Source organism: Numenius arquata, chromosome 10 (assembly GCF_964106895.1).
Source record: "Numenius arquata chromosome 10, bNumArq3.hap1.1, whole genome shotgun sequence".
Taxonomy (NCBI): domain Eukaryota; kingdom Metazoa; phylum Chordata; class Aves; order Charadriiformes; family Scolopacidae; genus Numenius; species Numenius arquata.
The window spans coordinates 8373994-8389500 of NC_133585.1; the positions used below are offsets into that span (position 1 = coordinate 8373994).

The following is a 15507-nucleotide window of genomic DNA, read 5'->3' on the forward strand; positions in this document are numbered from 1 at the left end:
CCTGTATGCTAGGCTGTGTGTGCACTTACAATGTGAGCCATGATGCTCAGCTTATGAAGAGAGGGCTGTCGATTGAACAGGACTATGTCACCATCTATAAGATGTCGCTCCACGATATCACCAAACTTCAGCTCCTGGGCCATCTTTTCTCGATTTCCGTATTTCAAAAACCTTATAGTAACACATAACATTGGAGTCAGAAGAAATTAATTCAGAGAGATGTAAAGACAACTGAAAATAAATTCTGTCTTTATAGCACAGTTCTCCCATTAAACATTGGAGTATTTGTATTACAATAAATAGAAGACAAGACTGGTGTGGATTGCATCATTAGACATCATCCCTGTTGTTATTTTAAATAATGAAGGTATTTTTGACATTAGTTAACAAAGCTACAGTTATTAGTAAAACAAGTAAGAAAGAAGTATTTATAAAAACAAAGAATTTGCTTCAATTGTATCAGAGAGTACAGGTAGTTTCACGCATATACCATCACTTCTTACTCCTCATAAACTGACTGCAGATTAGGTCTCCCACGGAAACAGCCAGTACGTGTCCAGAAGTGCCTGTTTTCATTTGTCTCTGTACTACATCCTCTATTCCAAATAAGAGAACTCAGTCGTTAAAAAACCTAAACAACTAATTGCAGTTCACAATCATTAGTATGTACACTTAAGTTTAAATCCAACAGATTATCTAGAAAGAAATTGTACACTAAACCTGAGGAGTTAATGACAATTTTTTTTGTTGCTGCCCTTTATGAAAGATTCTAAAAATAAATTTTAATCCCTGTAGGTATAACTGTTTTTACACAGCAGTAAGAACAACTTGATGGCAAGAGATAAAAAGTGAATAATTACAGATAAGCACGATACCTTTTCATCTGTGTGTGCCTTTGCTGTATAAAGTTGGCTCCCGGATGAACATCAGGACCATTACGGACAAGTTTCCTCATAAAATCAATATTTGCTTTGTTCACCTGTTGCATAAAGACTTCAATCAGAAACAAATAAAACATGTTTCAGGACCTCTTGTTTTTGCTGGTGGCTTTTGTGTTTTCAAACTTCAGGCTCAACTGACAATCCCTATCACAGCCTCCAGCTGATAAAGTGAACAGGCAGGAGGGAACAGAGAAGGAAAATAGAAGCCAATCTTATAGCAGAACATCAGGGTGAAATTAAATTAAAAATCTGGGAAGTGAATTCAGAAGTAAAAAGACACAACCACTCCTTAGGCAGATACACCAACAAATGTATGAAGCTAAGTATCAGTTAAAAAAAGCAACTAAAACTCTCCTCTCTTGTTATGTCACTCCTTATACCATATGTCTTCACAGCACTTGCATATACCCAACAATACAATGTTCATCTACCAGCAGCAACAGAACTGGCCAAGCATCACTGAATGACATTTTGAACATAAAAGAAATACATTTGCTCCCTTTTATAGTAAGGCTGTAAAGAAGGACAACACTGATGCCTGGAAAAAAACGTATAGAAAAGGTTTTGGTTCTACACTACTTACTTACCTTTTCAGGAAAAGTTAGTATTTTAGCAACATGAATAGGTACTGCTACTTCATCTATTCTTAAGTTAGGATCAGGCGAAATGACTGTTCTGCCAGAGAAATCCACTCGCTTTCCAGACAGATTGCCTCTAAACCGACCTGACAAAATAAGCAGGTGAGAACTCTTTTATATAAAAGTTGTTTTCAAAATGTTATATGTTAAGACAGCACATTAGAAAATCTTTCAAGGTTTATCACTGAAGTACAACACAACAGGAGATGAGAGATGTTCTGGAATAGCAAATATTTTGTGTCTTAATTTAAAAAAAAGTAATTAAGAACAACTTTCTAGACAAACCTTGCTTTCCCTTAAGTCTCTGAACAAAACCTCTGGTCCATTTTTTAGGTGCCATGTTGAGAGGAATTCCTGAGAGCTCACTGTTAATGTACAGCGCACACTGCAGCTGAAGAAAGTCCCAGTCTTCCATAATCATCTGTGTTTTGGCTCCTGATATCCTATGCTAAACAAAATAGTAAACCAGTTCAGAAAACAAATATAACAACATATAATAAACTAACAAAGATTTTTTCTGACACTCTTCTTTAGAAAATAATATAAATATAATAACTTTATAACAGGATGCATATCGCTATAGTGTAAGGCCATTCACAGGAGCACCCAGAAAGAAATTTCTTTTTACTAGCACTGGCTTTGGACAAATGGTCACAACACTATGTATTTCTTTAAATTATATTTTTCCCAAGCCACTGAAGCTAAAGTAATATAACTTCACAACCAGGAATATCACCAGTAGTTAATAATTTTTCAATCACGGGAAAGTTAGCTCTCACTTGATTTTCTTTTCCTGACAAAAGATCAGTTTTGAAAAGCCTGAAGAGTATCACCCTGGTAGAACTGTTCTTCTAAACAAATGATGAATTGTCAAATTTACTTCTAGTCTCAATTCAATAACCATGCTAACTGAAACCTGATTTGTTAAGAACAGATGGTGGAATATATTCCACTTTCTATGTTCAGTCCTAAACAAATTGTTTTGAAGGTAAGAGTCTCTGAGAGCTTAAAGGATGACTCACCTTTTTTATTACATCATTGAGGAAAATTATCTCTGTTAGTTTCATTGTTAAGTCATCTTCGTTGGTGCCAGACTTCAAGTCACTCACCACAGAGGGCCTGATACACAGTGGAGGCACTAAGAGTCGCCTGAGGATCAAATCTGAAGGTTTACCTGCTTCTGGGTTCATTAGAAGCAAAGGGATATCTTCCGCTGGGATTCTTTTGAAGAGGTTCAATACTATTAAAGGATTTAAGTTTTCCTACAAAAGCCATTGAAGAAAGGGAACAGTTTCAACGCTTCTCTTTTTCCCTCATTTACACATTGTTCAAAAAAAACATATTTTAAAAAGACAAACAGTTAAGAACTATTAATGCAAACAAAACTATGTCTTATTCTGAACCAATGCTTTTAGCATCTCCAGTACTAACTTGCTATTTTCTTTTCTTTTCTTTTTTCCCTTACACATCAGTGCTCACTTCTCATCAAGTTACTCTCTTTTTCTAAACAATTAACTGAGAGTATTTCATAGTTACTTGTTAAAGCAACTCAATAAACCTCTTCCAACGAACTTACAGTACATTGTATTCATTCTATTGGTAGGAACTAACATGAATTACAGTACTTTCTAGGCTTTTTTAAAAAAGCTCATTTCTCTCTTCTTATAACGGCTACTGCTGCAGAATAAGAAACTCCAGATATTCGTTACTTTTTCTAAATATGTACCCCAAGATCTTCCCAGCTTTCAAAGAGTAGAAGGAAACAAAACAGCAGACAATGCAAAGCTGAATGAGACAAAAATGTTAGATAATTAAGTCTCCTCTCTCCTTCGCAACACTAAGTTCTTATGAAGAAAAAAAATACTCTGTGTATTGTAATAATCTCAGAGCTACAGTAAATCTACACATATATGCAAAGCTTCTATGAGCCTGTCTATACAGACAGAAAGCTATTTATCAGAACATATCAATAAACAAAATTTCCCATTTTTGCAAAGTTAACATAATCGCAAAAACCACAAACATTCTTCAAGTATCTTTTGGTATGTGAAACGCTTGAATTGCCACAAGGCTTAAGCTGGCACACTGAAAACCTTTGAGTTTTATTTCAAGCATAAAAACTAGCAGAAATTTTAATTAATAATAAAATTCACCTGAGCTCTTCCCAGTAAGGGTTCTACTTCTTTGTTGTGTTCTATGGCAGTTTCAAAGGACTGGAGAAAAGTAGATACTAACGGATCTACTACTTTCTTATTGGTCTTGTACTTTTCATGTATTATTTTCAACAAACCACACTTCTTCACAGTTCCTGCAAGCAAATAAATGTGGATTGTTTTTTTTAAACAACAACAAAACCACCAAACAATAGTCCCTCCCAAACTCAAAACAAGAAAGTTACAGTTCCAAAGCTAGCTAAACTTTCAGTGAACACAAGAATAAAATAAGAATTTATCAGCTTTATTAACTATTTTCCTAAATTTACAAAACACAAAGAGGACAATCAGGTCACGTCTCCTTGTATGGCTGGCTTAGTGTGTCTAGATCATGATGCAGCTTCTGAAGCTGAAAGCAGGTGGTTTAGCCCGCACCTTAACTCACCTTCCCCTCAATCACAACAGGCGTTTTTTTAAAGTAAAAGTTCCAACCCTAAAACCAGGACTAAGATACGCAATTTATATATCATTTCACTACCTTCTAAGGTAATTTTGGAAGTGATCTGTAAGAAGGATCTGACAACTATTTTCATGTCATGCAGGTACCAGTATTCATAAAACTCCCACAGACTAGTACAACTGCTTTCCAAACTCAATTATTTTTACTAAAGTACGCTGACCTACCACTTAATTTTGTAATGCCTATTGTTTGTGCCCTCTATATGTGTATGTGGCACTTATAACAAAGTAGCTATTTATTCAGGATGTTGATCATTACAACAAACAAACCAAAATTTTCATAAGTTAAAAATGTAAAATTTTACGTTATGAATTAACCATCCACTATGAATCTGTTACACTGCAAGTCCTTTAACAGCTTGGTCAACTTGATCAGAGTACATAAAGAAAAAAGCGTATTTTGAAAAAAAAATGTGAAATCTTAAGATACTCTGCCCTGAAGAACAAACTCCAGTGTAACACGAGACCATCACAGTTCAAATACTGCCAAATTTCAGAACATACCCTCCTAAAGGATGACAAACACATCCACTATTAAGAAAGACAATTTAATATAATGATAAAGTGTGAAGTTCAATCAAAACTAAAGCCTACAAATGCTTCTAACTTAAGGTACTGATCACTGAAAACAGGTCCCAATATTTTTAAAAACATGTTAAACACTTCTCTTTTTGGCCATAATTCGAGTATCAAATATTGGTAATTGCTATGAAGAGATAGCACATGAAACAAAACAAGCAACTAGGACAACGTCTCTATCCTCATAAACGATATGTGAGCAAGCACGTGCTTAGCATGAAGAACACAATTACCTGTTTCTTAATAAAGGCCAGAGAGAACACTCATGAGCTGTGGAACGAACAAGGATATTGAAGATTTTCATACCTGTCACAGCCATCATAGTAAAACCCATCACAGCAGATAACTATCACAAACTGCTAATGCCAACACTCACCATTAAAGGCACCACAGTAAGGACACGTGTTTTTCTTTCGGCACTTTTCAGATACTTTCTTTTTTAGCCCTCTCTTCTGAAGATATGTAAGGCCAGGTCGCTTCAGGTAATCCAAAAACTGTTTTTTTTCTTCTACTGACAGCATGATACGGCAACAGGTTTTGCAGATCATCTTAAATGTAAAAGCATATAAACACAGTTTAACAGACACATGCAGAGTTTTAACATCTACTATAACAGTTCTAACTACAGTTCTTCCAAAGAGAGCAGGTTTTTTTGAATGAAATACAATGATATTGGTTGAAAAGACCAATTCATATGCTGTAATAGACAGAAAAAATTACAAAGGGAAAAAAAATTACAGTCAACGAGGCAAATCCTTATCTAAGCTCTGTAGGATCTCAAAATCCCAAATATAAAGCGAACAGAGCTTTGATTTACTGGGATGTCCTAAAAGGCAAGTTATACTGCATACATTCCATTCAAACTATGACAGAAAAATAACAAATTAAATTAATCAGAGATTACATAAAATAAACCAGATGTATTTACAACACTAAGACTAATATTTAAGTACATTTCTTTTAAAAAACACAAAATGCACAGTGATAGAAGTTATAATACAATCTTATTTTGGTCTTTTCAATTACTCTTTCAAGCATCATCATTTTGGCTAATTTCCTTTTTCTAGACCAGAAACTGACGACAAATCATAATTGTGTTTACCTGTAAGATGCCTATCACAGCTTTGAAGTATCCAACATGGAAACAGGGCAGTTCTAAGTCAATGTACCCATAATGTCCTAAACAATCAGCTAGATTTTTTCCACAGGTTTCACAGGGGCGGTCTTTTTCACTGGTTCCCTTTGAGATGAGAGGAACACAGAAAAGTGTTAGTTATTATCAAATGAATACATACAAAATATAACAGTTCTCACGCTAGTCTGTTATCCTAACAGCAGATCACAGCACATATTCCTTTTTCCTAGCGTCAGAAGCATGTCAGTAGTAATACATTCACTCCAAGCCTTAAGAAAAATGCCTTCCACACACAGGCCCTGCTGATACCAGTGACGTTACCTCATACAGCTTTTGCAGCTCATCTACAGCCTGCAAATCTACAATGTGGTATTTTGTAGATGGATGTTTTCGGATGTGTCAATAACTAGGCAGAAAGAACTTATCTCCTGCCTTAAAAGAAAGCTTTCCTGAACCATCCAACAGCACGAAGAAAGTAGCTGTCATGGCAACTGACAGTCTAAGCGATTCAAGCAGAGACACATTTGCATTTTGTATGAGCAGTAAATTTCAGTAATCCCAAATTATTTTTAACCATTTCAAGTAATTCTACAAAGATAATTTGGAAAAAAACAAAATGGCTCTCACCATACGATGGTCAAGTACTCCATATTGCAGTGGAGAGTGATGATTGTCCTGACTATACAAGTTTTTGCTAACCACTTGTATGTGAGCTTGCTGACGCATCTCTTCTGGAGATTTCATTCCAAAACAGATGTGGCTTCTAGAAAAGGAAATTTCACATGTATGGACATGCACATATAGATGCAGGAATACTTATAAGTACAGGCATGCACGCACATATTTAAAAGCAATGCAGAGGAGGCTAAGTTGAGTCACAATACAGTTGGAGCAGGTTCTTTTGGGGTAACTATACAAAATAGAGCTGTTTTTCAGCGAGTTGGTGGCGGACACCTAGGGGATTTATGGATGTTCTTGGGCAGCCTTACAGGTGCCCACACCCCCAGCCGCCCGAGCCCAGGCCAAGGCCAGAGCTTTGAAAAGGGGACCGGCCATAACACTAGCCACCCTCATCCCCAGCGCACTAAACTTCTTCCTGCATCCTTTTACAGCGGGGGAACCGCCGTTTCTGCCGCTCGCCGCCACAGCCGCCGGAGCCCACTCCGCGGCAACGCCGGCTCCCTCGGCTCGGGGACAGCGCGGGGGCAGCCCGGGAGCCCCCACCGCCAGGCAGGACACCGCCCCGACCGCCCCACTCACATCTTCTTGGCCACATCCGTCTCCCTAAACTGCTCCTTCACCATGGTGGCGGCAGGGGAATAGGAGAGGAGAAGAGAGGAGAGGAGAGACGGGCAGGGACACGGGAGGAGAAGGGAGACCGAGCAGCGTCCCCTCAGCAACCGTCCGGGCTGCACGCGGCAGCGCGGGGCCTACTCTGCGCCTGCGCGTGTAAGACACCCCTGCCGCCTCCTTCCGGGTCCGGCTCTGGGACGGACACCTCTCCGACGCGACCCCACCCCCTGCGGAAGGACCCCTGCGCCGCTTTATGATTGGCTGCGGGGAGACCGTACTTCCTTTTCTCGCTCGCTGACAGGGAGGCAGCCGCCAAGATGGTGAGTGTCTGCAGCCGGCTGGTGGCAATCGGGCTCCTGCCGCGGCCATCCTGTCCCTGCGGGGCGTCCGAGTGGAGCGCTCCCCATGGGCTGGCCTTCCCATAGCGGGCTGTGGGGGTATGGTGGGAGATAAAGGGGGAAACGGTCTCCTGTTTGGGGCCGGGACTCCCGCGGCCTGGGCGCGGCGGTGCCAGTTGGTAGGGGCGAGCTCCGGGGTGTGGGCCGGAGCCTGCGGTTGGCTTGCCGTGAGGCCTTGCTGCTGGGCGGTAAGAGCAGCCCTGGGCTTTGATAGTAGGGCGACATCGCACTTCTTCATTTAAGGCGCCGAAGGGGCGCTCTAGATCATGTTATTGTATTAGTCTTGTGGCTGTTCTTGTCTGAAAGGGTTAACAAAGCAGTCACACGTGTGTTTGTTAACCATAGAGTGGTTTCAGTTGGAAGGAGCTATAAACATCACCTGGTTCCAACCCCCTGCTACTTCCACTAGAGCAGGTTGCTCAAAGCCCCATCCAGCCCGGCCTTGAACACCTCCAGGGATGGGGCATCCACAGCTTCTCTGGGCAACCTGTTCCAGTGCCTCACCACCCTCACAAAAGGAATTTCTTCCTAAGCTCTAATATAAATCTTTTCTCTCACAGTTTAAAACTGTTACCGTTGGTTCTATCTCTGCACTCCTTGATAAAAGAGTCCCTCCCCATCTCTCCTGTAGCCCCCTTTAGGTACTGGAAGGCTGCTATATCTCTACAGAGCCTTCTCTTCAGGCTGAAAGCACCTGACTCTCAGCCTATCTTCATAGGAGAGGTGCTCCAGTTAAGGCAGTTTAAGGCAACTTGCGTTGTACTGTTGTAGTGCTTTGACTTGTGATCTTTATGTTTCATTAAAAGCTGCTTCAGCTTTTTGGAATGGTGGAGGTGTGTGTGTTGCTGTGTTGTCTGGAAACCGAGGATGTCTGTCATCAGTTGATGTGTATTCAATGGTACAAATCAAACTGTAGTTTATGGGGATGATATTTGTAGCCTAGGACTGGTCCACTTAAGTTATGAGTTCACTGTCAGCACCTGAGAGACTCCTGACTGTTGCTGTACTGTGCATTTATTTATTTATTAAGCTTGAATTACATGTGTCATTATTGTTTTGTCTTACTTCTTTGTGCCTTCTCTTACAGAATGACACGGTGACCATCAGAACCAGGAAGTTCATGACAAACAGACTGCTTCAGCGCAAGCAGATGGTAAAAGAATACAGAAAAAATGCCTTTATAATTATTTGCCTGTTGTTTCTGGGCTGTGAGTGTTCTTTAGCTGCTATAAGTAAGGGGCCCTTAAAACCTTTAGAGTTCTTATTGTAAGAACCTGCAGGTTTAAATGTGGTGTTGTATGCTGAAGGTAAATCTTGATGGTGAAGTAGCTAACTGGTTCATATTTTGAAGCAGGAGACTTACGAACACTTTTGTATCAAATTAATAATAATTAAATTCTGCTGCTAATGTGGGCTAGTTTGAGTGTTAAGCTTATGGTGGGACTAGCGCCTGGCTGTTGTACTGGATATTAACCTTCTCTTGCTTTATACAACTTGTAAAAATTCCGTCTTAGGTGATTGATGTTCTTCATCCTGGGAAGGCCACAGTCCCCAAAACAGAAATCAGGGAGAAGCTGGCAAAAATGTACAAGACGACCCCTGACGTAATTTTCGTCTTTGGCTTCAGAACACACTTCGGTGGTGGCAAGACAACAGGTTTTGGCATGATCTATGATTCCCTGGACTATGCAAAGAAAAACGAGCCAAAGCACAGGCTTGCCAGGGTATGTTTTCTGGGAACTTAAAAACAATTAGGATGGATGCAAAGTGTTTAGTGGTTCATCATTTACATGTATAAAAGCTAAAGTTTTGTGAAAGTACTGTTGGTGTACTTAGTTATATAAGAGGTCTTAAAATAGTATAGCCCAGCTCATGTGTTTGCAAAGTGGGGTTAAGGGGGTTTTACTGTTTATTGTAAGGGAATTGCGAAGGCAAAATTGATGTTACCAATGACATTTAGCAGTAATGAGTAACTAACCACTGTTAAGGGTCTTGAAGAAGCATAAGAAATAAAACTGATACTTACACTACTTTAGTGCTTATATTCACGTATATATTATTCGTTAGCTAGTGGCCTTATCTTACTACTTAGCTAATATTTCAAATTTAAACAGTATTAGAAGAGTCCAGAAATAGTAAAACTTAAATGCAGAAGTTACTATCTGTGAAACAATGTTAAATGCAATTTTAACTGTTTTTTTAATAGCATGGCTTGTATGAAAAGAAGAAGACTTCTAGGAAGCAGCGAAAGGAGCGTAAGAACAGAATGAAGAAAGTCAGGGGCACAGCCAAGGCAAATGTTGGTGCTGGCAAGAAGGTAGGATGAGAATATCTGTAAGCTAGAGTGGCCATGTTGCCTTTGAAATGTTCATTAGAAGTTGTTCAACAGAATAACATTGTTTTTCTTCCATTTCTTTTCACCTGTTCTACTGGATAACAGAAGGTAATCTGTGTGGTGTTGTATAGCTTCTTATCAGCTCAGTAGCTTAGTTCTGCTGCTCACTGCTGCAAGCTTAGCTGATACAATGTGAAATAAAGCTTCTTAAATGATTTTTCCTACACATCATTGGAATGAAAGTTAAAATTCCATAAATCTAACAGTATTGCTCTAATCTCATAACTCAGCCTTGCAATATACAAATTAGATATTATTCTTAACACTTGTTACTCGGGACTACCTAAATATCTAATACTTACTCCATGAAGTTGCTGTTATTTATGGTGTTATTTGTAGAAGACGTTGTTGAGGGGGTGTGGTGGTGTAGGTAGTGAAGATGGTGTGTAGGTAGAAATAAGGTAGAATGCCTGCTTTATCCTGGTTTTAAGTGATTGATTCCCAAGATAGTGGGTTTTTTTCCCCATGGTGGGAGCTTCCTATGCTGTGGCTGGAACTTGATGCAAGCTCATCAGGTGAGCAGCTTGGAGGGAGACAGAGTTCCTTTATCATTAAATTAAACCCCCCACCAAAACTGAGGAGTAGGCTGGATGTGAAGACAGTCATCTACCTTGCAGTTTTTTGTCATCTGAAAAATACCGGGTAAACTGTGCAGTTAAATGTTTGGTTTTTGTTTTTTTCAAGTGTTTTAACAAGGGAAGATAGGGCAGTGAGTTTTGACACTTAGCTCTGTAGCTGCTAAAGTGCTTTGACATCTTGAACTTTAGTAATCTTCACTTTTGCTTTTTTTTCCTACTTTCTTGGAATTCTCCATCAGAAATGAAGTATCTAGCAGGTACTGAAAATGAGCATGGATGTGGTGACTGAATTATACATCACTGAAATGTGTTCTTCTGTTCAGTTGAAGCACTGTACTGCCTTGCACGCATCTTTGTTTTAAAGTTGCTTCTGTGCTGTAAGGGTTCAGATAACCACATAATGAAATTTATTCTATGCAACTTAGAAATAAAATGTGGCTAACAGTGAACAAGATCTTTGAAACTAGTGAAACAACATTAAAACAAGGAATTCCAAATGAGAAGAAATCAAAGAAACTCAATGCTACTGATTTGAGGCATTGGTTCAGAACCAGCCCAGGTTCTGATTCAAAGTAGTACAGTGCAATTGCATGTGTAAGTTGACCTTTGTGTGAAACTAGTTGTGCATTTTTATGAAAACTAAGTCACATCACAGCTTTGTGCATTTGAGATGGTTGTTGGAAATGACACAGTTGTCAGCATTAAACTGTATTTAACTATTGGCCTGCAGTATTTCAAGTTAAGACACAAGCCACAGTGATTGCTCTGTGAAATTAGATTCTTCACTTGCTGTATAAGTGAGGTTCTTAATACCACTGGATGGAACTAAACCAATGTTGCTGGGAACTGCTAGGTAAGATTTGGTGCCCTTCTCCTTTCTGCTTTAATGCTGTTTTAATAATGAAGTCATACAATTGTTGACAGTATAACAGCACAAATTAGCCTTTGGTGTAGTAGTGACACTAACATACACCCTCTTGTGGATGTCAAGGGGGTCATTTAATGCTGTACTGGCACCAGTAGTGTGGATCAACAACTTCCCTTCAAGAATTTGGCACTTGAAGGTAGTTGTTGAGTGTTAATACAAAATGGTTAAATGACTGTCACTTGAATTACTAAAGCTGTCCAGTTCATAGAAATTTTCTTTAGAAATCAAGACCAGGATAGTGTGCTGTGGTAATTACATAGCAGGTGTGAGTTCTGTATCAAGTGCTTCTCAAACTAGCATGCAATCTCAGTAATAGGTGAACTGTGTTTTGGATTAGAGGTTTCTTAATGTCTTTTAAAATGATCTTTTAGTTGATCAGAATGCATGGGTTAGATTTTATTTATTCACCAGTTTTATTAATCTTTTGTGTTCTCATGTTAGACACAAACTAAAGACAATTTAATTTACGTGCTTTCTGGAAAGCTTGGTTGACAAGAGTTCTGTGCTCCATCACAGGAGAAAGCTTGTGGAATACACACGTGTCCTAAAGATTTGTCTTGAAAAATGCATGTTTAAACATAATGGTGTGGCATGGTTCAACATTTTTTATTGCAACCATGTGGAGAAATTTTTAATAGGAATCCTGGAATAAGTTTTGGAGTCCACCTGCACAATCTGTGAAAACTGTTTATCTCAGAAATGTGTAGGCGTTTGATTCTGAGACATCTTCAGGCAAGTCTGTATTGTTCTGAGAGTTATGTGCCATGTAATCATGAAAACTGTTGAAATGGTGAATCATACTTGAATAGTTTTTCCTGAACTTTTATGTCAGACATCAACTGTGCTGATGACTGACTGTTAAAAATTTTGTTTGTTGCTTCCTTTCATTTCTTCAGAACTCTCATTCTGTTTTCCCTGCAGTTTGAAGAGAAGTATTTCACAGTAGCTTGTGTTATTTAATACATTCTGTATTTCTATGGTTAGCTGAGCTAGCATAAAAGTTTGCAACTTTTATGTGATGTGGATACCTCTCATCTAGTGTTTGCATTCAGAACAATGCAAAAAAACCCCACTCTACCTCTTAATGTCACAATTATGTACTTCTGACAGCTTTAGACATGTAAGTCTTCCAAACGGAAATATTTTTTTTTTTAAAATCCTGATCTAGCAGGAGGAGAGTGGATAGGCACTTTAAAGCATTGTAGCCTGTAGGTATACTTGAACGCGCAGTTGCATTCATAAACTCTAAACAGCTGTTGTTTGGTCCTGTTTGAGGGAATGCATGAAATCTACGTCTTAAGCCTCTACAGTAGTCAAAACTTTGAGCTTTTCCTATCACATTCACTGTGGTAATTGAAAAAAGCGTATTGTGTCAGTAAAAAGCCTCAAAGCTCCGTCTTCTACAATAATAGAACTTTGATAAAACCGTTCTCTTATTAATGAATGCTTTTTCTTTTTCAGTAAATGAACATACTTCAGCTGGAAAATGGAGAACAGGTATGACTTGAGAATGCTTTGAAGGGTAGACATTCAGTAGCCTGTAGTCATTATGACGACATAGGTCTAATGTTGATTTATGCAAACACCATGGTTCTACGCTGATAGAAACCCAGTGCAAGAGTTTAACACTTCAAGACTGTTGTGTTTCTTACTGTGTTGCTAATTTATGTGACTTTCACTTACATGAAATACCTGATTAGTATAAAGACTAATAAATCAGGCATTCCAGATTTATGGTTGCTAAAACTTGATTAATTAGTCTTACTCTAAACAAGACTTGAGTTTTTCCTTTTGTAGGTATGCTAAGGAAGGGATAGTACACCTTGTTTCTTATTGTCTTAAATACATAGAAATAATATGATTTCTGTTTTGAGGACAATTTTCTGTGATTTTCTTATAGATACTTATTGCAAGTAAATTCCTTGTAAACCTGATATTTCTTTAGACAAGTCCTAGACTATACATCTTTGCTGCAGAAACTTAAGTGAGTTCAATTTGTTGTGGGTAGTAACTGTTACAGACAAAACTCTTGATTTTATTACAAATAGTCTGAATGACTTATTTTAAAGCAACTTAAACTGTCTGGGAGCTGGTGCGTGAGTATTATGTCTGAAACAGAAAGCTGGTAAAGCAATTGTAGCGTTTTTACAGAAATGCTGTTATTTAGGTTCTCCCTTATTCCCATGACAGTACCGTGAAATTTTGAACCTTAAGAAAGGCCGTGTGGTTCACCTGACTTGTTTCGGAACCAGTTTTTCAGGCTCTGTAAAAGTATGAGTTTGAAAATGGTTTTAATCATGTGGCACTGATCTATCTTTTCCTTTACAGACCACATTATTCTATGAAGAAGTATAGAAAGAATTATTCTGGAAAGAAGCTGCTCATCTGGCTTTAACATCAAATAAACCATGTCAATAAAATGCTGATTTGCCCTTTGGTTTTGATTCAAAAGTTACCATTTTGTAAAGTTTGAGAAATTTAAAATTGGTGCACTGTTTGCACTGTATTAAAATCTTTTCATAATTAAACAACTCTTGTTTTGAGTATCAATTTGAAGTGAATCAGAGCTTTCTACGGATAGGAGCATAACCTAATTCCAGGCGGGCAGCTTTAGTTCATGGAAGTAGGCATGCTTTTGTCATCGGGTGTACAAACTGTGGTTTGAAGTCTTTTCAAGATGTGCTTGTTGGAATGCCTGTATTATATAGCTCTGTAGAATATAGCTGAAGGGAGAATAAAACATGTAGATGGATATTCAGAGCTGCATAATTCCAGTTAAAATTTTTGCTAATGGAGTCAGGCATGCCTTATCTCTTGTTCCTCGATTGTCAGGACAGGCTCTGGGGTCTGTCTCTGGTCTGCAAACTGCAGTACACCCCTAATTTTTCATATGGGAGTGTTCAAGGAGTGATTTAAGATTGGATTAGTGGCTGGGTGAGGCATGCTTTATGCTAGAAGTGTGGGCATTCTGGTCCAAGTGTTCTGAGTAGCAAACAAAACAGAAGTTTTATAAGTTAAATAGGACTCAAGCAGCCTGGGCAGCTCTAGCAGCTGTGCTGGTGAAGGCTCTGACTTAATTCTTAACTAACTACAGTATTGTAAAATTGTACTGCGTTTGTACTGAGGCAGCATATTGTAACACAGGTAAGGCATTTCTAGTGTTGGGTGTGAAAGCCAACAACAGTATAGTTGTTAAAGTGATTGGAAGGAAATACTGTTGGTCCTAATAACTTTGGTACAACATCTGGTAAGTAGAGATAAAGCACTTAATGCCTCTTCTGGTACCTTCAGTCTAAGTCAACTCGTGGGGTTGCTGTTGTCTGCATTTGGCAGCGTCATACTCTCAGCTGCACAGTAAACTTTCCTGTACCTCATGCTGTAGTGTTGCTGCCTCTGTTGAGGTTAGTAATGGGTTAGTAGGCAGTTGCCCTCGTGGTAGTGTAGGTACGGCAGTTTCTTCTAAACATGGGTGAACTAGTGATGTTAGATGAAGGGGATGGTGAAAAGGAGTAATTGCTTCTGAAATAACGGTTTTGTTTCTGAAATCCTGTGGAAGTCGAAAGGCTTTTAGTTTGGCAGACAGACCTTCAAAGATAGGTACGTATTGGATGTTCTTCCCAAAGGTTGTGAGTATATTGAATTCTGAAGAATTACTAGGGGGGTATTAGAAGTGGGATTTGTGTACTTACTCGCAGTGTGTGCATTTGAACTCCCTGAGTCTGTAGATAAGTTTTGAGTAGATGACAGTAAAATTCTGATAACTGAAAAGTTTGTAAGGGATATGGAGCAAATGTTAGGTACATGAGGCATAGAGTTAGAATGTAAACCTGTTTTAAAGGTAATACCTGCAGTAAACCCTTTCTGTATATGATGTCAAAGGAGAGAAGAATCATGCCATTAAATATAATTCAGCAATCGCTAGGGGGTGGTGTGAGCACAGCAATACAAGG

At 38.8% G+C, this 15507-nt stretch overlaps 2 protein-coding genes across 2 annotated transcripts in view; one reads left to right on the top strand and one right to left on the bottom strand.

The window, feature by feature from the left end:
- The window catches only part of POLR3A (RNA polymerase III subunit A), a 37423-nt gene extending 30154 nt beyond the window's left edge, over positions 1–7269 (bottom strand). The window contains exons 1-10 of the mRNA XM_074154567.1: positions 7226–7269; positions 6593–6728; positions 5933–6070; positions 5207–5378; positions 3733–3887; positions 2602–2841; positions 1865–2027; positions 1529–1665; positions 876–979; positions 30–171 (exon numbers count right to left, since the gene is read on the bottom strand). Of these exons, the coding sequence (XP_074010668.1) occupies positions 30–171; positions 876–979; positions 1529–1665; positions 1865–2027; positions 2602–2841; positions 3733–3887; positions 5207–5378; positions 5933–6070; positions 6593–6728; positions 7226–7269 (1431 nt within the window). The remainder of the gene's footprint in view (positions 1–29; positions 172–875; positions 980–1528; positions 1666–1864; positions 2028–2601; positions 2842–3732; positions 3888–5206; positions 5379–5932; positions 6071–6592; positions 6729–7225) is intronic.
- A 275-nt stretch (positions 7270–7544) lies between these two features.
- Positions 7545–14104, top strand: RPS24 (ribosomal protein S24). The gene is made up of 6 exons (XM_074154672.1): positions 7545–7578; positions 8744–8809; positions 9171–9380; positions 9863–9973; positions 13019–13054; positions 13886–14104. Exons 1-5 carry the CDS (start codon positions 7576–7578, stop codon positions 13019–13021), a joined length of 393 nt encoding a protein of 130 aa, XP_074010773.1. The 5' UTR covers positions 7545–7575; the 3' UTR covers positions 13022–13054; positions 13886–14104.
- The last annotated feature ends 1403 nt before the right edge of the window (positions 14105–15507 follow it).